Here is a 27776-nt window from a genome sequence, read left to right as displayed (position 1 = left end):
AGGTGGTAGGCAGCTTTCTGCAGGCTGCCACCGTGTCATAGGAAAGCCCGTCTGAGTTACTGCATTCATGAACACAACCAGGTAGATATTTTTGTAAAATACCTGAGCTCATCTTTTGGATAAAAATGACTGTCTTACTAAAAAATAACCTGAAGTATTCTTGATAATGAGATTGTCATTTTCACTTGAAAAGGCTTGAGCATTTGCCACTATTTTTTTTAGATGCATGCATGATGGTCTTCATACAGTTGAACATATTTTTTTAAGATCACTGTTTCTTGATAACTACAAAATTTACATAAATTTGGGGGGTTTTGTACTAAATTTGATAACTAGCCTAGTCTGAGAGTATTAAATAAGAAACATTAAGTCAAGCCGTGCTGTCAGAAGTCGTTTACATTCAGAACTGCTGCTGCTGTTCTGTTGCTGTCTACCCCCACCATGCCCCCCTCAGACCCCTATTCACTGAAAACAAGAGGCCTGTCTGCCGCATCCCGTTTGTGTTTGTTTTTACCAACTGGGTTGACAGGAAAACCCTCCATCACATGTCCTTGGTGGGCATGATGCTGGTGGCCGGTTCCAAGAATGACAACAGCGAGGGCAGCCTGCCTGGAGAGACATGGCTGGCGACCTCTGAGAGGTCACCACCCCAGCCCTGGCAGTTGGGCACACACTAAGCACCAGAGCGGCTGTGCCCTGGGTGGAGCCCACGGGCTGGAAGAGCCGCCTCAGCCGAGGGCTGTGCTCATGATAGGCCGGTGTCCTGAGTCTGCCATGGCTGCTTTCCTGGCGTAGAAAGACACAGTTCTATCAAGGAGTCCCCATCTCTCTTCCCACCTCATTTGCTATGTCCCCAATCCATTGTGCCCCAAATGGGGACAGGCTCTCAGACAGCCAGAAGTGAGGTGAGGTGCAGGGAGTTGGGGAGCAAAAGGCGAGCCCCGCTTGGGAACTGCACCATCCAGCGACTGCGTGCCTATGCGCCTCACTCGCCTCGTCCAGAAGCCCACCTCCATCCTCTGTGTGTTCACTGCTAATAAGTTTGGCACTCATCTGAAAGAATCAGCTCCCTCCTTTTTTTTTTAAAATGCTATGAAAATAATCAGTTCATTTCATCTTAGTTTAAGTCTTTTTTCTTTTTTCCTTTTTTTACTGCTGTCATTTCTTGTGCTTGTTTTTTTCCCAGTGAGGGTTGTCGAAGAGAAAATACAATGAAGAATGTTGGAAGTCGCAAATATGCGTTTAATTCCCTGCAGCTGAAGGCTTTCCCCAAGCATTACAGGCCTCCTGAAGGGACTTACGGCAAGGTTGAGACTTGAACACACGCTGTCCTCTCATTAGCGGTTCTATAACACACGTGGGTACCCTCTAGGGTCAGACACGAATTCTTCAAGAAGACCCGAAGGATCGGTTTCTATTTTTGTGTGTGTGGTTTTTTTTTTTTTTTTTAATCTTTCACCGAAGAGTTTCTGGCGCATGTCTGTTTTCCTTTTTCATTGGCATCAATTGGAGGTCATGTGTGGCTCAGTAGCATGGCCAGAGACAACTGCTCGTTTAAGTATCCTTCAGTGGTAGCGACAGGTGTGAAGCGATCTGCCGAGCCAGGCTAGTGGTGTCTGAAATGCCTCAAGACTGTTTCAAATGTCCCCCTAGGAACTGCTCACCCACCTCATTTTTCTACTTGAGTGACCCAGAAGTGAGCATCAAGTTGCAATCTGCTTTTTACAAACCTGAATGTAAAACAGCCCATACTCTTGTAAGAGATTGCAGACCATTCAGTGGTAGCCACTGCTGTGTAGGGGGAGGTGGAGTAAGTGACCCTGGTGACCTACTCTGTCCGCATTCTGAGAAATGGGAAGGGAAGGTGGAGGAGCAAGTTGAGGTGAGATTTGATGAGAAGGAACCCGGCCGGTGACCAGGCCTCTTTCCGTCCTTAGGAGCTACATAGCAGAGTGTCTCCTTGCGACAGAGTGGCAGCCTGGGCACAGGCAGCTTGCTCCGCCAAGCCCCAGGGCTGTGTCCCACCCCACCCCCAGGACACGTGTTCCCTTCTACAGATGTTGAGTTCCGTCACTCGAGGCACCTCAGATGTGGCCTGTGTAATAATGTCTGAGGGACACCACTCTAGAGGGGGATGTCTTAAGTGTAGAGCTGCTGGGAACCTTGGTATACCAGAGTGTTCTTTTGCAGGATCTCCAGTATATATTCATTTAAAACACATCATGTCTGAATGTCTGATGGAAGTATCTTCTTTTTAGGTTTGCGAAATTGTGATTTGTTGTTTTGTTCTGTAAGACAACTGTTGAGAAACATTTAAGATGATCTCAAATGAGCTTGTTAAAGGGACTTCTCTAGGTCATAAAAACTGAGGAAATTTGTGGAAAATCACGTCTGGTCAGCTTTCCTAAGTTGCTGATGAGTCTGCTGTGCACCTAGCAGAGCCCCTTCTTTTTATCATGACAATGTTTACATGCTCTTCACGAGGCTGTGAAAGCGGCAGATGCTGGCCTACGTCCACATGGCTGACCCCAGTGATTTTTGTAAACCTGCTGGCAGTTCTCACAGCTGAAAAGTCAGATACTTTGAGCTCCTTCATAAACCTGCAAGGAACTTGAGCATGGGATACTGGACGCAGGCAGGACTGCTCCCGAGCTGGAGCACAGAAGGGCTGGCCATCAGGTGCCATGGAAGTGGGTGATCTTCCTGCTGTCCAGAGCCTGTCTCCAGCTGCCCACAGGGGAGCACACAACGGCTCGGGAGGGGCTTTCACGAGGCTGCCCTCAGAGCGGAATGCATCGTGTAGGGGGCCCGTCTGCCCGCTGCACAGGCGGCTGCGACTGGAGCCATGCTGCCCGCCCTTAGGGGAGACCAGCTTGCTTCCGGTGTGACCCATTTAGCCTGTCTCGTCACACAGTTTCATGGGATTTGAACGTTTTTGTGGCATCTTTTCTCATTCTACCATGCCTACCATTTTAAAAAGATTTCTCTTAAAAAAATGTTATCCATATTTGTTTCCAGATTTTTTTTAAAATTTGAATCGCATTAAATATTTGCAGCCTATGAAAGGGAGTAGAATGAATGTTGGGTTACCTCCCCAGCCGTTGGGCGTGTGCCGCCTTCCGGCATGTTACTTCCCCCCTTTGGCTCTCAGTCGTGGGTCACGGTAGGATGCCAAGGCTTGGCTTCCAGTGTTCTCTCTGAAGGCACCTGTTGGCTCAACACTCCCAGGCCGGCGGCCAAGGGCGCAGCCAGTGGCTTGGGGCTTCTCCTCCACGAGGGAGCCGGAGCTGGCAACTGCAGAGGGATGCAGTTTTCCAGTCCTGTAAAACCCAGTTTCCATCCTTTGCATCCCTGCAGCACGGTGTAAAGAAACGTGGCGGGCGGCGGGGGCCACGGCACAGCTGCCTTCAGTCTCTTAAGATGTAAACGTGCTGTGTCGTCTGACTCCGTGCAGACATGACTATCTTCCAGGCTTAGTGCATACAAATACCTTTATTTATTTGTTCTGGGCAGTATTAATATATAAATATATATATATATAATCACATAGCTACTGTTTTATATATTCTTAGCTCATTCAAAGCCATGTATGCTGTAAATGTGCTAGTCTCTAGAATGACAAATAATAAAATAACTGACAACAACCCTGAGCTTGGTCTGCCCTGATTCATTCCGTCACAGGGAAGCAATGGCTGCTTGGGCCAGTGAGTGACCCTCACGTGGTCACCGTAGGCACGGTATTGAGTGTGCATGGCTGCACACCCTTGTATGTGAACCCAGGATCCTGTGTGACCTCTGTGTGACAACCTTGTTTTCACTTAATTGCAAGCAGAGGGGTAGCAGGGTAGGAGTGCAGACCTTGAGCCAGGACCCACGCCCTCCCCTGCCGTTGGCTGGTGACTGCGAGCAAGGAGCTTGGCCTCTGATCCTGTGTTCTTCCCCGCTGCAGAGTGTGAGCATCGGCAGCAGGTATGTTTATCCTAGGGTGGAGTGTCGGTGGTGTCCACTGCTGCCACCTTACCGATGGGTATTGCCTATCCGTCATGTTGCTCCCGGGGCGTCCTGGCCCTTGGTAGACAACTAGCCACCCCACTGTGGTCGCCAGGGCTGCACGCTGCACCTGTGCCCCTCCCTCCAGGCACAGGTGCCCAGTGATTGCCCTGCGGCACATTCCGGGTGATGGAAATGTGCAACTCCAGCAGAACAACATTGTTCTTTCTGTTTCATTTTTTATCAAAATGCTTAAGGAATTTAAGCTCCACCCATGTCACATGCCTTTTCTCTGTGTTCTCACTGACCTCATTTTTATTTGTTTGATTACTGTGTTTTGTCTCTTTTGTGACTTCACAAAGTGTTTGTCTCTATATAAGTTTTTTTAGCATGTAATAATAATTCTGTTGTATGTTGTGAGCGTGTTTTGGCTTTGTTCAGGGTACGGATAAGATAGAAGGTTTAAATGTGGTGTGTCAGGTGTACCTGTTCCTTCTGTTGGGTGCTTCTTCTGTAGGGGACATGGTGTCTGTGCAGCAGTGGTAGTCGCATGGACCCAGGTACTGGGCTCAAGTACTTGTGAGCACCTCGTCTCTGCTCTGTGTAATTCTTTTCCTGGCTGTGGGTGGCCACCACACTGGTTAAAATGTCCACATCCCATTTGGAGTGCCTGGGATTAGTACCCTGTTCCAGCTCCACACTCCAGCTTTCTGCAGACCCTTGGAGGCAGCATTGATAGCTCAAGAAATTGTATTCCTGCCACACATGGCAGACCTGGATTGAGCTTCCAATTCTTGGCACTGGCCTAGCTCAGCTGCTGTGGGCGTGTGTGGAGGGAGCTGGCCCACTGGGGCTCTCTGTGCCTCTCAAATAAATGTTATTAAATTAAAGCTTCTGCCTCAGTTTTTAATATTTGTTTTTTAATTGGAAACTTAGATATACAGAGAGGAGGAGAGACAGGAATCATCCGTCCAATGATTCACTCCCCAAGCAACCACAGTGACTGGAACTGAGCTGATCCAAAGCCAGGATCCCAGAACCTCCTCCAGGTCTCCCACGCACATACAGAGTCCCAAGGCTTTGAGCCGTCCTCAACTGCTTTCCCAGGCCACAAGCAGGGAGCTGGATGGGAAGTGGAGCTGCTGGGATTAGAACCAGTGCCCATATGGGATCCTGGCACGTTCAAGGCAAGGACTTTAACCGCTAGGCCATTGCACCGGGCCCTGAACCATGATCTTCTTCGACATGAAACCAATGCACCAACAACAAAAATGTTGGACTACATCAAAACCTGAACCCAATTTACATCGAGGCACAGAACCAACAGAACGGAAAGGCATATTACAGAATGGGAGAAAATGCCTGCCACTGTGTGACTAATAAAGGGTCACCAGGAAGACTACCTAAAGAGGGCCACCTGCAATGCCTGTGTCCCTTAGGGGTGCCAGCTCAAGTCTCGGCTGCTCCACTCCCTGCAAATGCACCTGGGAAAGCAGTGGAAGATGTCCCAAGTCCTTGGGTCCTTGCACTCATGTGGGAGACCCAGTTGAAGTTTCTGGCTCTGGCTTTCTCCTGGCCCATCCCTGGCCATTGTCATTTAAGGAGTCAACCAGCAGATGGAAGATCTCCCTTTCCCTCTCTTCCTTTCAAGTAAGTAAATACATCCTTTAATTTTTTTTTCTTTTTGATTGGAAAGGCAGATATACAGAGAAAAGGAGATACAGAGATAAAGATCTTCAGTCCTCGGTTCTCATCCCAAGTGACCATAATGGCCAGAGTTAAGCTGATTCAAAGCCAAGAGCCAGGAGCTTCCTCTGGGTCTCCCACATGGATGCAGGGTCCCAGAGCTTTGGACCATCCTCTACTGCTTTCCCAGGCCACAAGCAGGGAGCTGGATGGGAAGTGGAGCTGCTGGGAGACAAACTTGCGCCTCTGTGGAATTCCAGCGGATGCAAGGTGAGGATTTAATCACTATGCTATTGCACCAGGACTAATTAAATACATCTTTACATTTAAAAAGATTATAAGGAACCTTAACAAAGCAGTAACAAAAGAGCAAACAACCCATGAAAAACAGGCAAAGGACGTTTCTCCAGGAAATACACAGAGATGGCCAAAATGTAATTATATCCTAAGACACTAATCATTTAGGAATGCAAATAAAACTACAGTGACATACCACTTCATTCCTGTTAACATGGTGACCATTAACAGAGAATGACGAAGTGTTAGTAAGGATATAGAAAAACTGCAACCCTTGTGCCCGGTTGGAGGTGAATGGAAACTGGTATGGCTGCTATGGAAAACAGTACAGAAGTTCCTCAAAAAACAAAAGTAATTACCCTGTGATCCAACAATTCCACTTCAGGTTAATAATCAGAACTGGAAGCAGGGTTTCCAAGCTGTTTGTATACTCTTGCTCAAATGAACAACAGTTCCTCTAGTGTGCTGGTGTGGAAGCAAGCCTGCTATCCACTGGCAAACGGGCGGTTGACCAGGATAGTGTTTACATGTCAGGATGATTTGCCTTGTGCAGGAAGGACAGTCTAATCAAGTCACCACATGGATCAACTTTGAGAACATTATGCAAATCCAGTCAGAAAGGATAAATACAGCAGAATTTCACTCGTAGGAGGCACCTGAGTAGTCAAATGGCAGAAGGAGGGTTTGAAGAGTGTCTAATCGTTACTCATTTGGTTTTGCAAAAACGAAAAGCAGGCAGAGAATGACTGCGTAACAGTGTGGGTTACTTAACATCACTGAACTGTTCACTTAAATATGGTCAGAAGAGGAGATTTTATCACAAATTTACTACAATGAGAAATCTTTTAAAATATATTTACTTACAGGCATGAGAAACTAAAAATTATAGACCTACATGTAGGAGGTAAAAACTACAAAACACTAAGTTACCATAAGGCTTGGTCAGCAGTGGCTTCTTACAAAGGCTATACAGGATGCTCAACTCACCAAGACTCAAAGTGTGCTTCAAAGGACACAGAAAGTGAAAAGACAAGCTGAGAAAACGTGCCTGTCGTTGTCCCACATAGTTAGGGGGTTTGTGTCCATAAGCCAGCACGGAGTCCCCAACTGAACACAGGCCTGATGACCTGCATAAATATTCAGAGAGGCAAGTGGGCGGTAAGCACAGGAAAACATGCCCCTCATCACTAGCCAGGAGGAAAACACAGGTCAAAGTCCCACGTAAAAGACATTGGCTCCGGAGAACGGCTGCAACCAACTAGATGGTAACAAATGCTGAAAATGATGTGTAGAAATTGTAACCCTCAGTGCTGGTGAGAATGCCTAGTGACGTGACAGCCATTGTGGTAAGCTTGGACTACTCATCAAATGGTTATCATATGACCCTGCAATCTCGCTGTGGGAACAGACTGAGAGAAGTGTAATACAGATCCACATAAAGGTTGCTCACAGATGTTCATAACATTAGTCACAATTGCACCCCTCCCAAAAAATTCCAAGTCCACCAACTGGTGAATAAATGTGATATATCCGTACCAATGAATACTATTTGAAGATGATAAGTAATGAAGTACACAAACGATCGAACCACACAGATGAACCCTGAAGCCAAAGCTGGTCACAAAAGGCCATGTTATGCATAATCCCATGTGGCACAAAGTGGATGACAGTGGTTTCCAGGATTTAATGGCACTGGAGTTTCTACAGCTGATGCCTGGAAGGAAAGGGGGCCCAGGGAGTGACTACTGCGGGGTACAGGTTTCTCTTCATAATGCTGATAATGTCCTCGGATCATACAGTGATGCAAGTTGTACAACTCTATACTTTAGCTGCTAGGCCACGCTGCCGGGCCCTAAACTCTATACTAAAAGCCACTGACTTGGTCCATTTAAGGGTGAATTTTACAGTATATGAATTCCTCTAGATCTCAGCTATAGAGAAGTCAACTTTTTTTTTAAGATTTTATTTTTATTGGAAAGTCAGATACACAGAGAGGAAGACAGAGAGGTAGGTCTTCCGTCCGATGATTTACTCCCCAAGTGGCTGCAACGGCCAGAGCTGTACTGATCTGAAGCCGGGAGCCCAGAGCCTCTTCAGGGTCTCCAATGCCTCAGGTGCAGGGTCCCAAGACTTTGGGCCATCCTTGACTGCTTTCCCAGGCCATAAGCAGCGAAATGGATGGCAAGTGGAACAGTCGGGATTAGAATTGGCACCCAAATGGGCAAGGCAAGGACTTTAGCTGCTAGACTACCACACGTGGCCCAGAAGTTGAGATTTTTTATAAAGCTTGTCCTGGGGGGCAGATGTTTGGTGCTGCAGTCAGGTGCTGCTTGGGATGCCCACATCCCATTTCAGAGCTTCTGGTTCAAGTCCTGGCTGCTCATGTGCAACAGAGCATGGCTCACACATTTAGGTCCCTGCCTCCATGTGTGACACTCGGATTTAGTTACAGAGTCCTGGTGTCCCAGCCATGGCTCATGGGGGCATTTGCGGAGTCAACAGATGGGAGATCTCTGTCTGCACGTCAAATAAAAGGAAAATTAAAATAAAATACACATCAGTTTCTTATCACTTTTAATAAAGGTTACAGCACTGACACAGGTGCACAAGTTGTCTCCCTTCCCGATGCAAAGCAGTGCTCAGTGCTGTTCCACCCCATTCCCACCGTGTCATAGGTAACTCCCAGAAAGCAAACCAACTACATGGCAACTCCAGGGACTGAGCTGTATAAAGCAGTAGTGACTTTCCACCACTCTAACATGTCAAAACTTAAAGCGGAAACATGGATTCATATTCAGCTGTCAATGAAGTGATGAGAATGAATTACTGTATTTGCAAACAGCTTCATCCACCTTTGCACAGTGTATAGCTGTTTACGCCAGAGCTGCCTGTCCCTTTGGGAAAGGGGTTGTCCTTCTAGTGTGGTCTAGAGAGAGGGACCCTCGTCCCCATTCCCTTTTCTGCAGAACTGGCCTTTAGTGCCATGGCAGGTGATCGAGGAAAGGCCAGAGTTCTTTAAGATCTGATTAGTTAGTCTGGCACAGGAAGTGACTGCTCTCCTTTGGGGCTGACCGGCTGAGCACATAGGACAGGACAGCATGAGTAGAGTCCTGGCAACATGTGGAATGCTCAGCAGCCATTTATGGCCCTGGAGATATTCAGGCATTGAGGTGGTTACTTTAGCAAATCAGTGCAAATTCGGCATTTCTGTTTCCAGGAATTAAACAATTTATTTTAGAACTAAGTTGGACAGAGTGAATACAAAAATAGTTTTCCTCTAAACTCTCCCAACAAACATCTGGACAGGCTCCATGTCATCGACTGTATCGGTCCCATCAGTGGCTTTTACATGTACACGCCACATACTACAAGGCAGGTTGGAATTGAACAGTCCTCCCATTCTTGGATTCCCAACATAAAACCCATTGATTGTGCTCCCATCCGGCAACTATTCCAATTCTTCTAAAAATAACTTAGCTCAAAAGAATCACTTTATGCATATTCAAAAACAGAACTGCTCATCCATTTCTTCCAGTGCCTGGAGGGCAAACCCAGACTAACAAACACATGTAGCAAAAACTACTCTTGTTTTGCCTTCTCCATGTTAAAGATCAGAGAAAAATCCTTTGCTGTTTTCACATTGGCTTCAGCATTATGATGTCAATATCCTTTTCTTCCTCTGAATCTTGACCTGGCATCCAGCTGAAAAATAAAGGTACAATTAAATCAAATTTGGTTCAATAGAATTAAACCTAACTCTGTAAGAGCTGTCACTAAATTAGGGGAGTAAACTAGCTTACAGCCAAGCAAAAGCCAACTGTCAGAGCTACGAAGAAACAGTACAAGAATAAAGACGGTATTCACCAAAGTTCCTCCTAAGGACAATTAATAAGAATTCCCTTCTCAAGTACAATCCCAAGTAACATTTCTTCCTTTCAGCTATCATCAGTGTATGTCCTGCAAACTTAGGTAAACGGCCTACTATAGTAGCGGGGAGAGAGCCCTTGGCAGCACACTACTTTCTCAGGGTTTAGTCCTGGGCCCAGGGGGCCCCTCCCAGGCAGCTCACTGACGGGGTCTCACTGCGCAGCCACTTCTACAGGGGTAGGTAAAGCGAAGAGTCAGCGAGAATATAAGGCAATTTCACAGACGACAGTATCACTTCCCATTAATTCAAGAGGAAGGAATTATTTAGGGCGGTACACATCTAGACATAACAGATCTGCATGTAATTGCCCACAATCTTTATTCACTGTGGTCAGCAGTCACTTGCACCCAGACAGAACTACCAAGATGTCCTCTTCCCTTTCACAGTCCTGGAGGCCAGCAGCTGTGGTCAGCACTGGGAGGGGGTGTGAACGTCCCTCAAGTCCCACTGTGTCTCACTGGACCAGGAACACCATCTACAGCCTTTAACTGTGCCACTGCGGCCTGCAACTAGTGACAGACTTAACTCTGTGTATGAAATTTCCAACACTGTTAAGTATCTTGAACCACTTACCATTGATCTTTTACACTCAAAGAAGGAGTACTTCAACGCTTGGCAGTGGCCTTCCTTCAAACACTGCCGGGGCGACTTTCCTTCCTGCGACACACAGAACAATGTGAATGCCTGGGATCTCCCAAGGTACCAAAATCACTCTAAAAATAGCTCCTTTAGAATGTCTTACCGAAGACAAAAATAGAAAATGAACTCATGTAAGAAATAGTTTTCTGTTCGTTTTGGTTCACTTTAAGGGGACTCTTGGAATTCTCGTATACACTGGTTTCTGCACTTCATGCGCTCTAAACATGGTCAGTGTTGGCCGCAGCCCCAGATCTTTCTTGGGGAGCGCCAATCACACTCCCCCACTTATTAAGCCAAAACTACAAGGTACCCTTGTGAGGTGTTCCCAGATATCCATTCTCATCTCCGTGAGTCTCCAAAGTGGAATAAAGGTGCAGGTTCCTCCCCAAATGAGGGATGTGGGGGTGGACACGTGAGACTCCCTACTGGTTAGAAGCCTACCCCAGGCACTGGTGCAGCCCGCGTCCAAGGGGCCGCCTTCCGCACAGGTTGTCAGTTCCTCTGCCAGCTGCCTTGGTGCAGGGCTCTGCCTACAGAGACCACAGCTCAGTGGGAAACCAGCACATCACCTCCTCTCAAGCCTGTGCCCAGCAGGGTGTCCTCTGCCTGGGTTCTGGGCCAGAGCGGCTGTGGGAAGCAAGTATCAACCTCCTGGAGGCTTGCCCCCTCTCCTGACCTGCCTCCATGTCACCCGGTCCAGCCATGTAGGGGCAACACCCCGACACCCCAGCACAGCACCCAGAGTTATGGGATCAGGGGTGTCGGGGGTCCACGGGGGACCGAGGCACACAACCCCGTTCTTGTTACACTGGAACTACATGCTAACACATCCCAGGATGTTTTAATTTTTTTTCTTCTTCTTGAGGTCCAGACCCAACGTGGGAAGCGTCCTTCCCGGGGCAGACAGTCTACCCACGTTCACCGAAGGCCGACGCTACCTGCAGCACGCAGTCCGACTGCAGCAGGCACGCGCCCAGGTCCTCCTTCACACCCGAGCACGCGCCGCCCTCGGGCTTGTCTTCATAATAGCGGGGCATGCCGGACTGGCCTCGCCGCCCACCCAGGGGCCCACCGGGCGGGCCGATGCCAGCGAAGCCGGCCTGCGAAGAAGCAGGAAGTCAGCCGGTACAGCTTCCGGGAGTGGGGGCTGTCGGTCGGAGGAACTACAGGTCCCAGGAGGCGCTTCGCGCTCGCGGCGGAAGTGGACGCCCGTGACGTCCAAGCGGCGCGACCCCGGGCGCCGTCTACGTTGCGGGAAGGGAAGTCAGCCCTGGCCGGGCTGTGTTTTTTGGTCGGAGGCGGCGGACGAGGCCGGACCCGGGTCGTGGCGGCCGCGGGACTCGAGGTGAGGTCCGAGGGGCTGGCCTTCCGCGGGGACCTCTTCCCACAGCTCGCGCGGCCGGCGGTGACCGTGCCACAGCCGGCCCTGCCGGCCGCGCTAGGGAGCGTCTCAGGAAATTCAGGACGCTCGGGGGGACGCGGGCACGGCCCGTGAAGGCGTGATGTTTAGGGTGCGGGTGTTGGGACTCCCGCGGGGAGTCGCCTCTGGTCCGGTATCCCCGGGGTTCCTGGGCGTGCTGTGGTGGTTCGGCGGAGCGGCTGGGCCCGGCCGCTGGGCGTGGTGGCCGTTTGGACCGGACGCCCCTCTGCCATTGCAGCCGCCGACCCGGAGCTCTGAGAGTGAAACCCGAGGGGTTGGAGCTCCGCTCCGCTCCGTCATGTTGTTCTGATGGGCGAGGGGCTGGCAGGTGCGGGTGCACCTGCGCCCACTGCTGTCCTGGCCGGTTCAACAAGGGCTTCCAGGTGAAGAGCGTGAAGCTGGGAACCGGAGTGTGCCTCCTCCCCGTGGCCGTGGCTGCTCCCCTTCGGCTAGCAGCAGCCAGCTGGGAGGGCGTCCGAGGGCCGGCAGGTGTGTTCCCAGGGATGTTTTAGGGTCGCAGTGTTGCCCGCACCTGAAGCGCAGGTGCAGCCCCAAGGCAAGCCTCGGAGGCAGCGGCCTTGGCTTGCGGCCCCTGACCCTTCTCGAAGGAGTGTCTCGCAAGGGGACTGCCGCTGGTGACCGCGGGTTTCTTCAGCTTGTGCCTAAGGACGTTGTTGTTGCAGGTTGGAAAATGTTACCAAACACCTTAGTGACTGCGTCAGCCCATGGCAACGGAGTCCTGAATTCCAGGGATGCAGCAAGACACACGGCCGGGGCCAAGCGCTATAAGTACCTGCGACGGCTCTTCCGCTTCCGGCAGATGGACTTTGAGTTTGCAGCCTGGCAGATGCTCTACCTGTTCACCTCCCCACAGAGGGTTTACAGGAACTTTCACTACCGGAAGCAGACCAAGGACCAGTGGGCCAGAGATGACCCCGCCTTCCTGGTCCTGCTTAGCATCTGGCTCTGTGGTAAGTGCTGGGCGCTTCAGATGAGACCTGCTGTCTGCAGGCTCTTTGGGGCACCCTTGGTGGGAAGTGGGGGCTGTTTGGGAGCTGCTCCTTTTCGCTGAAGCCTCAGGAATTTCTCAGGGGAGAAGGCAGTTGTATTCTGTGAAGTACCGCAGATCCCAAGCTCACACACGGTACACTTTTCTTGGGACGCTGAAAATCAGGAGACAGAATGCACGCCCTCTCTCTCCCTGCCTTGTTGTTGTTGTTAAGATTTATTTATGGATTTGAAAGGAAGAGTTAGGGTGCACACTCAAGCTCTGTCTTCCATCCATTGATTTGCTCCCCAGATGGCATCAATATCCAGGCCTGGGCTAGGCTGAAGCCAGCAGCATAGAACTTTTATCTGTGTCTCCCATGTAGGTGGCAGGGGCCATCCTGCGCTGCTTTCCCAGGGGCATTAGCAGGGAGCTGGGACCTGAATGCATGGTGGGCCTTGATTGAACCTACTACAGCTGACGCTGGCCCACTCCATGTCTTGTAACAACTGTGCATCAATTCCCAAATGCCAACTCACTGTGACCTGGAGTGCTGAGTCTGACAGTATGTTTGGCAAACAGGCACATTCACAGTGAGTTCTGAAAATACTGCTGCGAACTTGGAAAACCACTTTGAATTTCTCCAGTGGGGTAACGGAAGGGCCCCTTTCACCTGTAGGGTGTTGTAAGATAATGATGTGTTTAGGGGTTTGCACCTGTAACTGGGCTTAACGTATGCGAGTGTTTTGAGTGCAAGGGCCCTCTTCAGTGAACCCCAAGGACCTCACTGGCCACACTGCCCACCCGGCTGCAGTGTGTTGCCACCTGAGTGACACACTGCGGGGCCGTGTTTTCCTGTCGATCACCTCTGCTCAACTCTGGGCATGTGGAGGGCAGGGAGGGTGTCCTGTCCTGGCAGAACGCAGTAGAGTGCCTGACCGAATGTTGTCATCTTTCTTTCAGTGTCCACTATAGGATTTGGCTTTGTACTGGACATGGGATTTCTTGAAACAATAAAGCTTCTCCTTTGGGTTGTATTCATAGATTGTGTAGGTGTCGGTCTGCTAATAGCAACTTTAATGTGGTAAGTTTCATGCCTTTGTTTTTCTGATACTGTAGAAGCCTTGTTTTGATTCAGAAGTGCAGCAGTTGATGGAAACTGAAGCTAAGATAACTGAATTGAAGTGACCCATTTATCAGTAGTACTATTTTGAGAGAGAGCTCCCATCTGCTGGTTCTCTGCCCCGGTTGCCTGGCAGTGGCTGGGACTGGACTAGGCTAAAGCCAGAAGCTAGGAACTCGATTCAGGTCTCCCACGTAGCTGGTGGGGACCCAGCTGCTCGAGCCATCACCCCACCTTCCAGGAGGCATAGCAGCAGGAAGCTGGAGTCGTCAGGTTCAGAGCCAGGCCTGGTGATGCCAAGCCAAACACCTGCCCCTGAAATGGTCCTTTTTGACTGTCAAAATGATTGTAACTCCTCTTTTGGTACCTGCATCCTAACATACGCCTAAGGGACATTTGGCCAATAGAATACTGCTTATGTCATACTAATAGAATTCCTGAGCTTACAAAAATGTTACGTATTTAGCCAGTGCTGCTTAAGTTGTATGATGGCTCAGCCTTTTGCCTTCATCAGTGGTGGCTACTCCTAAATGCACAAATGTTCCATAGTGTTTAGAATTGTTTACATCTTCTGAGTATTTAACGGGTCTTACTTAAATCCTTGATACTAAGTGAAGTACACTTGAAGAGGGTTTAGTTTTTAACTTTTGGTGCTTTCCTGCTAAGAGCACAGCGTTTGTGGGTTATTTTGTTTGTTTTTAAAGCATTACCGGTCTGACTCTGGGGTTGATGTAACAGCAGCATCGTAGAGCGTGTGCGTCTCGTGTTCAGTGTTTTGGTTCTGTGTGGCTGGCCTGCTCCAGGAAGGGCATGGCTGTGCTGAGTGAGCTAAGCGGAGGATTCAGGAGGCTGTCAGAGAAAGTAGGAGTTCAAATGCCAACTCAGGCATTTGTGTGACATTTGGTCCCTGTCCCATTGTTTGCAGAGTTAATGATGTTTTTCTGAGAGGGTTATAAAATGCAAAGCATCTGGCTCACTGTGGAGTGCTTGTATATGTTAGAGCTTGTGAGTAAATGGAGGTGCAGGTGAAGCATTTGTTGGGGCTGTTGAGTTGGGGACGGGGGGGGGGGGGGGGGGGGGGGGAGGGGCTGAGTGCTCAGTAGGCATGAAGGTCAGCGCATGCTGATGTGGGTGACCCTAAACCAGGAGACATGGCTGGCATAATTAGGTGAAAGCCGCGGCTGTCTTTGAGCTCTTGGAAAGGACATCCTCATTCCAGACCTCAGACTGGGCATCCCCTGAAGGGATGAAGGCAGAAGCAGAGAACCTGCAGCCAGGATTCTGTAGCGAATCTGTAGAACTGTAGTGGCACCTCTGTGCCTGGCCAAAATGGGGAATGTTTGGTAACTTCAGTTGTTTGAGTGAAGCGGTGTTATTTTGACATTTTCAGATAAGTAAGTGTGGGACAGTTTACTGTGTCTCCCTCCCCTTACTGTGCATTTTGTATTTTTACTTCTTTTGAAAGATGAAGGACTGGCATTTTCTTTATTTTTTTAAATTAATTATGTTGCATTATGTGACACAGTTTCATAGGCTCTGGGATTCCCCCAACCCCTTCCCATGCCCTCCCCCCATGGTGGATTCCTCCACCTTGTTGCCGTGTTACAGTTCAAATTCAGTCAAGATTCTTTCTTTGCAAACATATACCAAGCATAGAGTCCAGCATCTTATTGTCCAAGTAAATTCAACGGTTTCTTGGGGAGACCGTCTCTGGTCTAAAGGTAGAGCTGGCAGAATATCATCCCGATCAATTAAAAGCCCCAACACAACATCAACAACAATTTACAGCATTATGGAATTAATTGACATGGTATTGAGTAACCAATATGTTAAAAAAATGCAAATTCTTAACCACATCCTGTGACTACTTCATTGACATTTCAGTTTTAGTTTATATACAGAACTGGCTGCTATACACTTTAAAATGGCTATAGGGTACTATTCAGCTGTCTCGTGTTTATCTTCATTTTAGTATTTAGCAGTTTATAGTGTAGAAGCATAATTTTGCTGAACTTGGCAGATTTTAGGATGGTATAAACTGGCTTATAACTCTATCAGGGCATATGTCAACAGTTGAGGTGCAGAACAGTTTTAGGAGGGGTGTGCAGAGAAGTCTTCAATACTCCAGTGAGGAGTAATTAACCTTTGTGTTCTACCTAGTAAGGTATATGTGAATCCATGCTGACCATTTCCTGCCTGGTTCTAAGCTTTCCTTGTTGTTCTCTGTCTGTCCTAATTTTTTTTGTTTGCTTTTTTGGGGGGGTGGGGGGAGCTGGCGGGGGGAGCCTTCGGAGCGATCCTGATGGTCATTGCAAGAGAGGTTGGGGATCCAAAGTTGTAACTAAGTAAGGACCAGAGAAAGCTCCTCTCCCTAGTCCCGAAGGAATTTTACTGTTCTATTTCTGCGGACCACTCAGGGCTCCTTGCTGTTGTTCTAATGACCCTGGATCCTGCGAGGAAGGATTTGGGCTTCTTGCATCCCGTGTGGTAGATCCAAATGGGGGTGGGTGACCTCAGAGTTCTTGGCCTCCGAAGGCACTCCAATTCCTCGTGGTCTCCTTGGCAGTAGGGATGTAGTCCTTGATGCCCGTACTGATAGTCCTTGGTGAGGATCCGTGAGTCTTCAGGGTTGGGTTACAAGCCTCCTCCTGTCCACCTGCTCCACCCCTGCTCTGTGCATATGACCTCCTGTTAAGAGGTTGTCAGGATCGCTCTTGATTCCCCCTATATGTCTTTGTAGTTTTACTGTTGTTTAATGCTGATTCAAGTCTGTTGTCTATGAGTTACCTGTTATGTTTCTGATAGGTTATACTTTACATCTTCCTCACACATTCTAAGGAGATGGAAGATTTCTCTGCTCTCCCGCCCCATTTCCGAGTAGCATAGGGTCTTAAAAGTATATTAGGTTTTACAATTCTTTGATGTAGATCACAAGCAGTCTGACTCACATTGATTGTTCGTTCATTGGTTACATCACAATATCTTATTGCATGAGATACAGGCTGTTTAGGGTTGGAATAATATTACAGTTTACAGGTACTATTTTTCAGATTGACATCATTTCATCTTAAATTAAGGCAAACATGTGGTATCTAACCTTTTGGGATTGACTCATTTCCCTTAGCATAATGGTTTCTGGTTGGGCCCATTTGGCCACAAAAAACTGCATTTCGGTTTTTTTTTTTTTTTTTAAATAGCTGAGTAGTATTCCATGGAGTAAATGAACCATAGCTTTCTTATCCAGTCTTCTGTTGATGGGCATTTCGGTTGCTTTAATGTTTTTGCAATTATTGACTGTGCTGCTGTGAACATGGGGGTGCATGTTGGTTTCTCGTGTAACAGGTGTTTTGGATATATTCTTAGGAGTGCTATTGCTGGATCATATGGTATGCAGATTTTCAGTTGTTTGAGTGTTCTCCATACTGATTTCCGTGGAGGCTGTACCGACCTGCAGCCCCACCAGCAGTGGAGTAGGGTTCCCTTTTCCCCACAACCTCGCCAGCAAGTGTTGTTGTTGGTTTTTTGTATGTGAGCCATTCTTACTGGCATTAAGTGGTACCTCATTGATGTTTTAATTTGGATTTCCCTTATTTCCAGGGAACTTGTGCATTTTTTCATGTTTGCTATTTGGGTTTGTTCCTTTGTAAAATGCCCATTTCTTGAGTGGCTTGTTTTGGTGTTTTGGTTGTTCTGGAGATCTTTGTATATTCTGGAGATTAACCCCCTATCACCTATGTAGTGTGCAAAGATCTCCCATTCTGTGGGTTGCTTTTTTACTTTGTTGATTGTTTCCCTTGCTGTACAGAAGCTTCTTAGTTTGATGAAGTCCCGTTTGTTTATTTTGGTCTTGATTGCTATTGCTTTTGGTGTCCTTTGCAGGAAGTCAGGACCTACACCTAAATCTTGCAGGTGTTTAACATTTTCTTCCAAAAGTTCAAACTGGTTTCTGAATGTAGGTTTAGGTCTTTTATCCATTTAGATTTGATCTTAGTGTATGGTGAAAGATGTGGGTCTATTTTCTTTTTTCTGCAGGCTATTAACCAGTTGTCCCAACAGCATTTATTTGAACAGACCTTCCCATGTGGTTGGATTGTCGTTTGTCTTTTTTTTTTTTTTTTTTTTTTTAATTTAACTTCATTAATTACATTGTATTATGTGACACAGTTACATAGATACTTGGGTTCTCCCACCCCTCCCCAAACCCTCCCACCATGGTGGATTCCTCCACCTTGTTGCATAACCACAGCTCAAGTTCAGTTGAGATTCCCCCATTGCAAGCATACACCAAACATAGAGTCCAGCCTCTTATTGTCCAGTCAAGTTCAGCGTCTTCTTAGGTATACCCTCTCTGGTCTGAAGACAGAGCTAGCAGAGTATTATCCCAGTCAATTGAAAGCTCCATCATACCATCAGCAAAAATTTACATCATTATGGAATTAATTGACATAGTAATGAGTAACCAACATGTTGAAAGTAAATACGAGTTCCCAGCCACCTTCTGTGACCACCTCACCTATACTTCAATTTAGTTTATACACAACATATAACATTCAAAACATAACATGTTATACATAACATCATATCATCTTAAATTAAGGCAAACATGTGGTATTTAACCTTTTGTGATTGGCTCATCTCCCTTAGCATGATGGTTTCCAGTTTGGCCCATTTGGCCACAAAGAACTGCATTTTGTTTTTTTTAATAGCTGAGTAGTATTCCATGGAGTAGATGAACCATAGCTTTCTTATCCAATCCTCTGTTGATGGGCATTTTGGTTGCTTCCATGTTTTTGCAATTACTGATTGTGCTGCTATGAGCATAGGAGTGCATGTTGGTTTCTCATAAAACAAGTGTTCTGGATATATTCCTAGGAGTGCTATTGCTGGATCATACGGTATGTTGAATTTGAGTTGTTTGAATATTCTCCATACTGATTTCCATAGAGGCTGTACCAGCCTGCAGCCCCACCAGCAGTGGAGTAGGGATCCCTTTTCCCCGCAACCTCGCCAACAAGTGTTGTTGGTGCTTTTATTCATGTGGGCCAGTCTTACTGGCGTTAGGTGGTACCTCATTGATGTTTTAATTTGGATTTCCCTTATTGCCAGGGAACTTGAGCATTTTTTCATATGTTTATTTGCCATTTGGGTTTGTTCCTTTGTGAAGTGTTTGCCCATTTCCCGTGCCCATTTCTTGAGTGGCTTGTTTGTTTTGACATTTTGGTTGTTTTGTAGCTCTTTGTATATTCTGGAGATCAGCCCTCTATCACCTATGTCGTGTGCAAAGATCTTCTCCCATTCTGTGGGTTGCCTTTTTACTTTGTTGATTGTTTCTCTAGCTGTACAGAAGCTTCTTAGTTTGATGAGGTCCCAATTGTTTATTTTGGTCTCGATTTCTACTGCATTTGGAGTCTTTTTTAGGAAGTGAGGGCCTACCCCTAAGTGTTCCAGTGTGTTTCCAACATTTTCTTCCAAAAGTTTGAAGGTTTCTGGATGTAGGTTTAGATCTGTTATCCATTTAGATCTGATCTTAGTGTATGGTGAGAGATGTGGATCTATTTTTTTGTTTCTGCAGGCTATTAACCAGTTGTCCCAACAGCATTTATTGAACAGACCTTCCCATTTGCCTGGATTGTCGTTTGTCTTTTTGTCAAAGATTATTTGGCTGTATCTGTGTGGGTTTCCTTCTGGTGTTTCTATTCTGCTCCATTGATCTTCCTCTCTATCTTTGTGCCAGTACCACGCTGTTTTGATAACCACTGCCCTATAGTATGTCCAGAGGTCCGGAACTGTGATTCCCCCTGCTAACTTCCTGTTCTTCAGGATGGTTCTAGCTATCCGTGGTTTTTTGTGCTTCCAGATGAACTTTTGGATCATTGTTTCCAGTTCCATGAAGAATGTTTTGGGCAATTTGATTGGGATTGCGTTGAATGTATATATTGCTTTTGGCAGTATAGACATTTTAATGATATTGATTTTACCTATCCAGGAGCATGGGATGTTACTCCATCTTTTGAGGTCTTGTTCAATTTCTTTTTTAAGTAGTTTGTAGTTTTCTTCGAATAAGTCTCCTACATTTTTGGTTAGATTTATTCCCAGATATTTCATACTTTTCTCTGTTATTTTGAATGGTATCTTGCTGGTTAAGTCTTTTTCCATCTTGGGGCTGTTCGCATACACTATGGCTGTTGATTTTTGTTCATTAATTTTGTACCCTGCCACTCTACCAAACTCTCGTACAAGTTCTAGCAGTCTCTGTATTGAGTCTCTTGGCTCTTCTACATAAAGAATCATATCATCTGCATATAGTGAGAGTTTGACTTCTTCGTTTCCCATTTGGATTCCTCTGATTTCTTTTTCTTGTCTTATGGCCTCGGCGAGTACCTCTAGGACTATGTTGAATAGTAGTGGAGAAAGTGGACATCCCTGTCTTGTTCCAGATCTCAGTGGGAAGGGTTCCAGCTTTTCTCCATTCAGTATGATGCTGGCGTTGGGTTTTTCATATATGGCTTTAATTATGTTGTGGATTTTTCCATCTATGCCTACCTTGGTTAGGGTTTTTAGTAGGAAGTGGTGTTGGATTTTGTCGAAAGCTTTTTCTGCATCTATTGATACTATCATGTGATTCTTGTTTTTCAGTTTTTGGATGTAGTGTATCACATTTATGGATTTGCGAATGTTGAACCATCCCTGCATTCCAGGGATGAATCCTACTTGATCTGGATGAACGATCTGTCTGATGTGTTTTTGAATTCTGTTGGCTAGGATTTTGTTGAGAATCTTAGCATCAATGTTCATCAAAGAGATAGGTCTGTAGTTTTCCTTCTCTGTTAGTTCTCTGTCTGGTTTGGGGATTAAGGTAATGTTGGCTTCATAGAATGAGTTCGGAAGGGTTGCCTCTTTTTCTATTGTTTTGAAGAGTTTGTAGAGGATTGGGGTCAGTTCTGTTCGGAATGTTTTGTAGAATTCTGGAGTGAAGCCGTCTGGGCCTGGGCTTTTCCTTGTTGGGAGGTCTTTAATCACTGATTCAATCTCTACTTCAGTTATGGGTTTGTTCAGGTCGTTTGTTGCCTCTGGGCTAAGTTTTGGCAGGTGGTAGAAGTCTAAGAGCTTTTCCATTTCTTGGTGATCTTCTGATTTGTTGGAGTACAGTGCTTTGTAGTAATTTCTAATTATGGCCTTAATGGATGCGGTGTCTGTTGTTATGTTGCCGTTTTCATCTTTGATGCTGTTAATTCTTGCCTTCTCTTGTTTTTTCTTTGTTAGTCAGGCCAGTGGGGTGTCTATCTTGTTTATCTTCTCAAAAAACCAGCTTTTTGATTCATTGATTTTGTGTATGGTTTTTTTTTATTTCTATCTGATTGATTTCCTCCCTTGTTTTGATGATTTCTTGTTTCCTATTGTCTGTGGGGCACTTCTGTTGTTTTTCCAATTCCTGGAGGTGTGTGTTTAGTTCTTGTATTTGGCGCCTCTCTTGGGCCTTGACATGAGCTCCAATTGCGATGAGTTTACCCCGTAGCACTGCTTTGGCAGTGTCCCACAAATTTTGGAATGTTGTGTCAGAGTTTTCATTGGTTTCCATAAATTTTTTGATCTCATCTTTAATTTCTTCTCTGATCCATTGTTCGTTTAATAGCATATTGTTCAGCCTCCAAGAGTTTCTGTATTTCCTGGGGCATTTTGAGTTGCTGATTTCCAGCTTCATTCCATGGTGGTCTGAGAGGGTACATGGTATGATTCCTATCTTTTTGAAGTTATTTAGGTTTGCTTTGTGTCCTATCATGTGGTCGATCCTGGAGAAGGTGCCATGCACTGCTGAAAAAAATGTATAATCTGTGGCCTTAGGGTAAAAAATTCTATAAATGTCAACCAAGTCCAGTTGTTCTATTGTTTGTATGAGCTCTGTTGTTTCTTTGTTGAGTTTTTGTTTTGTTGATCTATCTATTGTTGTTAGTGGGGTGTTAAGATCACCCACTATTATTGTGTGCATATCTATGTCTCCACTTAAGTCCGTGAGTAATTGCTTCATGTAGCTAGGTGCGTTTGAATTTGGTGCATATATGTTCACAATGGTAATTACTTCCTGATGGATCAGTCCCTTCACCAATATATAATGTCCTTCCCTGTCCTTTTTGATGTGTGTCAGATTGAAGTCCACATCATCTGAAATTAAGACAGCTACCCCGGCCTTTTTTTCTCGTCCATTGGCATGAAATATCTGTTTCCAACCTTTCACTTTCAGCTTCTTCGAATCTCTTCTGGTTAGATGTGTCTCTTGTAGGCAACAGATAGTTGGGTGTTGTTTGATAATCCATTCTGTTAATCTATGTCTTTTGATTGGTGAGTTCAGGCCATTTGTATTAAGAGTTAAAATTGAGAGGTTGTGATTTTGCCCTGCCATACTTGTTTTTGTGGGTGTTGATATCTGTGTAATTGCCCTTCCTTGTGTGGACTTTAGTGGGGAGATCTTCCTGTTTGCCATCTTTGCTTATGATTCACCTCCTTTTTTTCTGGATTTAGTGCATTTCTAAGGAGATTTTGTAGAGCTGGTTTTGTGCTGGCATATTCTTCTAATTTCTCTTTGCTGTGAAAGTATTTGATTTCGTTCTCAAATACGAATGAGATCTTTTGTCTTTTTGTCAAAGATTATTCGGCTGTATCTATGTGGGTTCCCTTCTGTTGTTTCTATTCTGCTCCATTGATCTTCCTCTCTATCTTTGTGCCAGTACCAGGCTGTTTTGATAACCACCACTCTGTAGTATAGGACTGGCATTTTCTTAACTGTACCCATGCCTTGGAATGGAGTGACATGTCCTTGGGTATTTGTAGTATAAATGATCTTTTTATAGTCTTTGAAGAATTTTTAAAATTATGATTCATGTGTTCACTGTAAATTAATGCCTGAACAGTTGTTCTCATGGCTGGATAGATATTCCACTGGCTACTCCTTTCCTACTGTTGCTTCTGATTTTCCTCACCTTTTTGTGGGGTTGATGTAGCTCTTAGACCTTGGACCTCATTTTCTTTTTCAAGTTCATTTTCATTTTCTTTAAAAGGCAGCAGAGAAGGGGAGAGAACTTCTATTCCCTCCCCAGATGTCCCCAGCAGCCACATGTGGACTGCATCTGGGTCTCCTGTGCGGGTGCCGGGGCGTGACCACAGATAGACTCCAGGGAAGGAAGCTGCATGTATGTTTGTGAAATGGCAGTGGCACCTGCTCTTGGCAAGTTCAGTTTGTTTGAAGCAGAATTTTTTTTTTAATGACATTTTCAGATAACTTAGTGCCACCCCCCATGATGCATATCAGCAAGAGCTGGACTGGAAGCAGAGCATCCAGGATGCAGACGAGGCACTCTGACACAGGCCAGGGGCACATCAAGCCGCATGCCCACACCTGCGTATATTACTTAGGTGATGGCAAACGCTGTTGAGTCTGTACCTCCAGTTGGGACCTCTGCTAAACTCAAGGCTTTGTGACAGTGTCTTTTTTCCATTGTAATAGGCAACTTCAGTATGACACGTCTGACTCTCAACTCTGACCTAGTCTTCAGAACCACTGGAGAGTAGTTTCTGGCAGGCAGGCAGGCAGGCAGGCAGGCATTGAGTTTAATAGGTAAGACACCCACACAGCAGTGCCTGGTCCAGCGGAAAGCAGCTCATGATGGCTCAAGTGGCTGGGTTCCTGCCAGCCATGTAGGAAACCTAGATTGAGTTCCTGGCTCCAGCTCAGGCAGGGAGGAATGACCCAGCAGGTAAGTGCTGTCCATCCTAGTAAGTGAAACTTGACAGAAATGAATCACAAACTTCCTGCAGTTACCCCTCCCCCTCCCCTGGCCCACCTGTTAGTGGCCCCTACATGTTCTGTTGAAAGCAAAAATCTCAAGTCACACTGGATTTGTTTTTTCTCACACTCCATATATATATATATTTTAATTTATTTTAAAGGCAGGCAGTGTTACATAGATAGAAGAGAGGGAGAGATACAGAGCTTCCATCCTTTGGTTTACCCCCCAAATGGCATCAGTGGCCAAGCCTGGGCCAGGCTGAAGCCAGGAGCTTCTTGCAGGTCTCTCTTGTGGATGCAGGGTCCGAGGTACGTGAGCCATCTCCCACTGCTTTCCCAGATCGTAAGCAGGGAGCTGGATTTAGCACCTGGGACTCGAATTGATACCCATATGGGATGCTTGTGCTGCATATGGCAGTTTAAACCGGTGTGCCATAATACCCATGTATGTCGGCCTTTGTTTCTGGGCTCTCTAGTCCATTAGCCCATGTCTGCATGCCAGTGCCCCACTGTTCATGGCTGTGGCTCTGGAATCTGTAAAACCCGGCACAGCATCTGTTTACAAGGCTTTCCTGACTACATGGGAGCCCTGAGATTCCTTGTGAATTGTAAGGTAGGTGGGTGTTTCAGCACAAGCATGGCTGGGGTTTTGAATCTGCATTGTTCTGGATTGTGCTGTCATCTCCACAGCAGTTTAAGTCTGTCCATGTTTTTATACAATCTAGTGTCAAATTTCAGCAAAATTTTGTAGTGTTCAATGTGCAAGACTTTCACCGCCTCGGTTAAGTTTAAGTTAAGGGCTTTCCTAGACCATTAGCAGGGAGCGGAATCCAAAGTGGAGGAGCTGGGACTGCAGAGTGCCTGTGGGATGTTGGTGCTGCAGGTGCAAACCTCAGCCTTCTGCTTTTACCAGCAGTGTGTCCTCAGGTTAGCCAGCAGGGAGACTGTAAAAGCCAGCTGTCTTAAAATGACCACAGGCATCACAAGATGTGGCCCGTTTCTTTTCTGACGTCACCTGCTGCTTCTGAGGGGCACACCAGCCATTTCTCAAACACAACATGCACGTCATGGCCTGTGGATCTTCTTCCAGCTGTTATTTTGTACCCACCAAATTTCAGTCTGCAGTTCAAGTTTGTACTCTCCCTCTTTCCAGTCCACAGTACCACCGGGCCTATTCATGGGGGCTTCAGAAACCTCATGTAGGATGCATAGATGTCAAACTTCCTGCACCAAAATTTAATTACATTTGCCTAGAACTTTCTGAAGTACCATGTTTGTGTCGCTGTCTTCTCAGAGGAGATTTTGTTACGGCTGTCTCTCTGAAATGAAGAATGCCGTCTGCCCCATAGGTGGTTTGTGAGTAGAGAATTAACTTTATTGCAGCATGAAACATTTTGTTTTCCAGGTTCATCTCTAACAAGTACCTAGTGAAACGACAGAGCAGAGAGTATGATGTGGAGTGGGGCTACGCCTTTGATGTGCACCTGAATGCTTTTTATCCCCTCTTAGTCATTCTGCATTTCATCCAGCTTTTTTTCATCAACCGTAAGTAGCAGTGACTTTTCAGAGTATTTCCAACGCCTTCATAGTGTGTCATGGTAAAGACTGTATTCCTCTCTTCTGGCAGATGTCATCCTAACAGACACGTTTATTGGATATTTAGTTGGAAATACCTTATGGTTGATTGCAGTTGGCTATTATATCTATGTAACCTTCCTAGGTTATAGTGGTAAGTAATTTTAAAGTTATTTTTGGTCATTGACAACATGGGAGGAGGAAGTTGTAACATGACACTCTTAGCCTCCCTTACAGAGCATTTATATGCACTGTCCCAAGGGTACTTCAAAAAAGTTGTGGTAAATGGAAATGAAAGATGTTTTGGTACAGAAAACCAATCTATCTTTCATGAACTTTTAGAAGACCTGTAACAGCATCCTCCTCTTTACCTTAAGGCTTTGGGGGTATTTTAAATTCACCAGTTTTCATGAGCATTTCTGGTGGTTGTCCCTCACTTCACTTCCCCCTTAGCCTGTGGGCTAAAACAGCCAAATGAAAAGGAAGCAACAAATAGTCCTATACCTCTGGCTGTAAATGACATTATCTTTTTGGTCCCGTTTTGGAAGTAACATCTTATCCCCACATTCTGGATGTTTCTTTTGCAGCACTGCCATTTTTGAAGAGTACAGTAGTTCTTCTCTACCCATTTGCACCTCTCATTCTGCTCTATGCGCTGTCCCTAGCACTGGGATGGAACTTCACACACACCCTCTGTTCTTTCTACAAGTACAGGGTGAAATGACAGTGTTGGCGTAGTGACGACTTCTTGTAAAATCTGTAAATAAATCATCTTTGTAGATAACTCTGATGTAAAATTTATGAAATTGAAGTATATTAACACTTGTTGAGTACATTCCTTAAAACTAAGTGTACATTTCTGTAATAAATTAAAAAAAACAAAGCAATACGTTATTCAGTTTGATCATTCATAAATATAACAGATGTGAAATTTTTAATTATTTTTGCAGGACATGATTATGTATCTTCTGTCTGTAGTCTACTGCATTTCTAATGGGCTCTACCATAAATATTTATGTAGATCACATGATCCCAGTCTAAACTTAAAGCGAACACTCCCCACGTAAAGGCCTTGTGTCCACTCTTATTTTGGGAACTAGTGTGTGTACAATGAACATCAATGAAATACTGATTATCAGGGCTGAAAAAAATGGGGTAAGATGGTGATTAAGTTTAAAAAACAACTCATTTTAGTTCACCTGTTTTTATTAGAAGAAATCTCAGCATGACTTTTTAAGCTTATTTCAAATACAGATGAATGGTTGTGGCACAGAGAAAACAGTGATGAAAGGCACAGTCAACAGGACCAGTTATTTAGGTTTTCAATTATAGCAGCAAACTTCAAAATAAATAATCTTCCTTTAAAAATCCAACAGGTACCTAATAAAATATTACTACAAAGATTAGCCATTCAACCAGTGAAGATCTTTCAAGGGAAATATGTACAATATACTTAAGGAAAAAACACCTACTACATCTTGGCCAAGAGATTCCTCAGGCAGCTTCTGAAGCAATGCTTCCAGAAACATCCTCAAATGCAATGACAGCCTAAGTGAAGTGTTTTGAATGAGTCACACCTTACTTTTTAATTCCACAAATAAAAACATTAAACTGAGCTGATTTCTAAATCTTCCTCGAAAATTCTATGTACACTGAAATGAAAAGTACAAACCTGCTGGCAGTGCATCTTACAGTACTGTCGGTGTCAACCATATTTAAGGCTCAGAGAATTATGTCTTCAAAAGGAATTTTCACCAAATTTGAGCAAACAGCATTTCAAATAAATAATGGAATGCTAATCAAGCTAAAAGTACCAAACATTTAATCCAAGACAACTTGAGTATTAAGACAAAACAACTAGGAAGCCAGTGACAAAACACTCTGGCTGACATCCACGGATAGTAAAAGATTCTCATGTTAGAACAGTTGTAGCACCACTGGGTTTCTGCACTGCACTTACTTTCACAGCTCAGCTCACTGTGGCATGCTGGTCCCCTCCACAGTGTTCCAGTTACATGCCCAGACTGGTGAAATGAGTGTTTTGGGTAAGAAGAGAGGAGCTCCACGTAGCTGCTGATACGGATTCATTTAGCAAAATCCTCCATTTGGTTGCTTTTTAAAAAAATAATACTGTGGTAGTAGACTTTTTAGCAATGTGCACATGGATCTATGAAGTAAACAGCAGTTACAGCATAGAACTGTTAAGATCAAAATGTCACAATTAGCAAACCAAATTTTCCACGAAATTTATTACATAGTTTGGAAGAGTTTCCTTTTTTTTTTTTTTTTTTACAGAGATTGGAGTTGACCAAGTTCCCTTAACATGATTGAGATTTCTGATCTTTGACA

At 45.6% G+C, this 27776-nt stretch overlaps 3 protein-coding genes across 7 annotated transcripts in view; 2 read left to right on the top strand and 1 right to left on the bottom strand.

The window, feature by feature from the left end:
* The window catches only part of INPP4A (inositol polyphosphate-4-phosphatase type I A), a 143866-nt gene extending 142449 nt beyond the window's left edge, over positions 1–1417 (top strand). For all 5 annotated transcript variants that reach the window (XM_058667546.1, XM_058667552.1, XM_058667548.1 and 2 more), the window contains one exon: positions 1187–1417. In XM_058667546.1, the coding sequence (XP_058523529.1) occupies positions 1187–1319 (133 nt within the window). In that variant the 3' untranslated portion in view covers positions 1320–1417. The remainder of the gene's footprint in view (positions 1–1186) is intronic.
* Positions 1418–9177: 7760 nt separating this feature from the next.
* Positions 9178–11678, bottom strand: LOC101533922 (cytochrome c oxidase assembly factor 5). Its single transcript, XM_004594223.3, has 3 exons — positions 11479–11678; positions 10475–10558; positions 9178–9675 (listed from the first exon to the last, which is right to left on the bottom strand). Exons 1-3 carry the CDS (start codon positions 11575–11577, stop codon positions 9634–9636), a joined length of 225 nt encoding a protein of 74 aa, XP_004594280.1. The 5' UTR covers positions 11578–11678; the 3' UTR covers positions 9178–9633.
* A 965-nt stretch (positions 11679–12643) lies between these two features.
* On the top strand, positions 12644–26213 carry UNC50 (unc-50 inner nuclear membrane RNA binding protein). The gene is made up of 5 exons (XM_004594222.3): positions 12644–12931; positions 13912–14032; positions 25258–25397; positions 25480–25581; positions 26015–26213. Exons 1-5 carry the CDS (start codon positions 12652–12654, stop codon positions 26149–26151), a joined length of 780 nt encoding a protein of 259 aa, XP_004594279.2. The 5' UTR covers positions 12644–12651; the 3' UTR covers positions 26152–26213.
* Positions 26214–27776: the final 1563 nt, after the last annotated feature.

The sequence above is a fragment of the Ochotona princeps genome, chromosome 8, assembly GCF_030435755.1.
Source record: "Ochotona princeps isolate mOchPri1 chromosome 8, mOchPri1.hap1, whole genome shotgun sequence".
NCBI classification, from domain to species: Eukaryota; Metazoa; Chordata; class Mammalia; order Lagomorpha; family Ochotonidae; genus Ochotona; species Ochotona princeps.
This window is presented reverse-complemented; position numbering and strand designations above follow the sequence as displayed.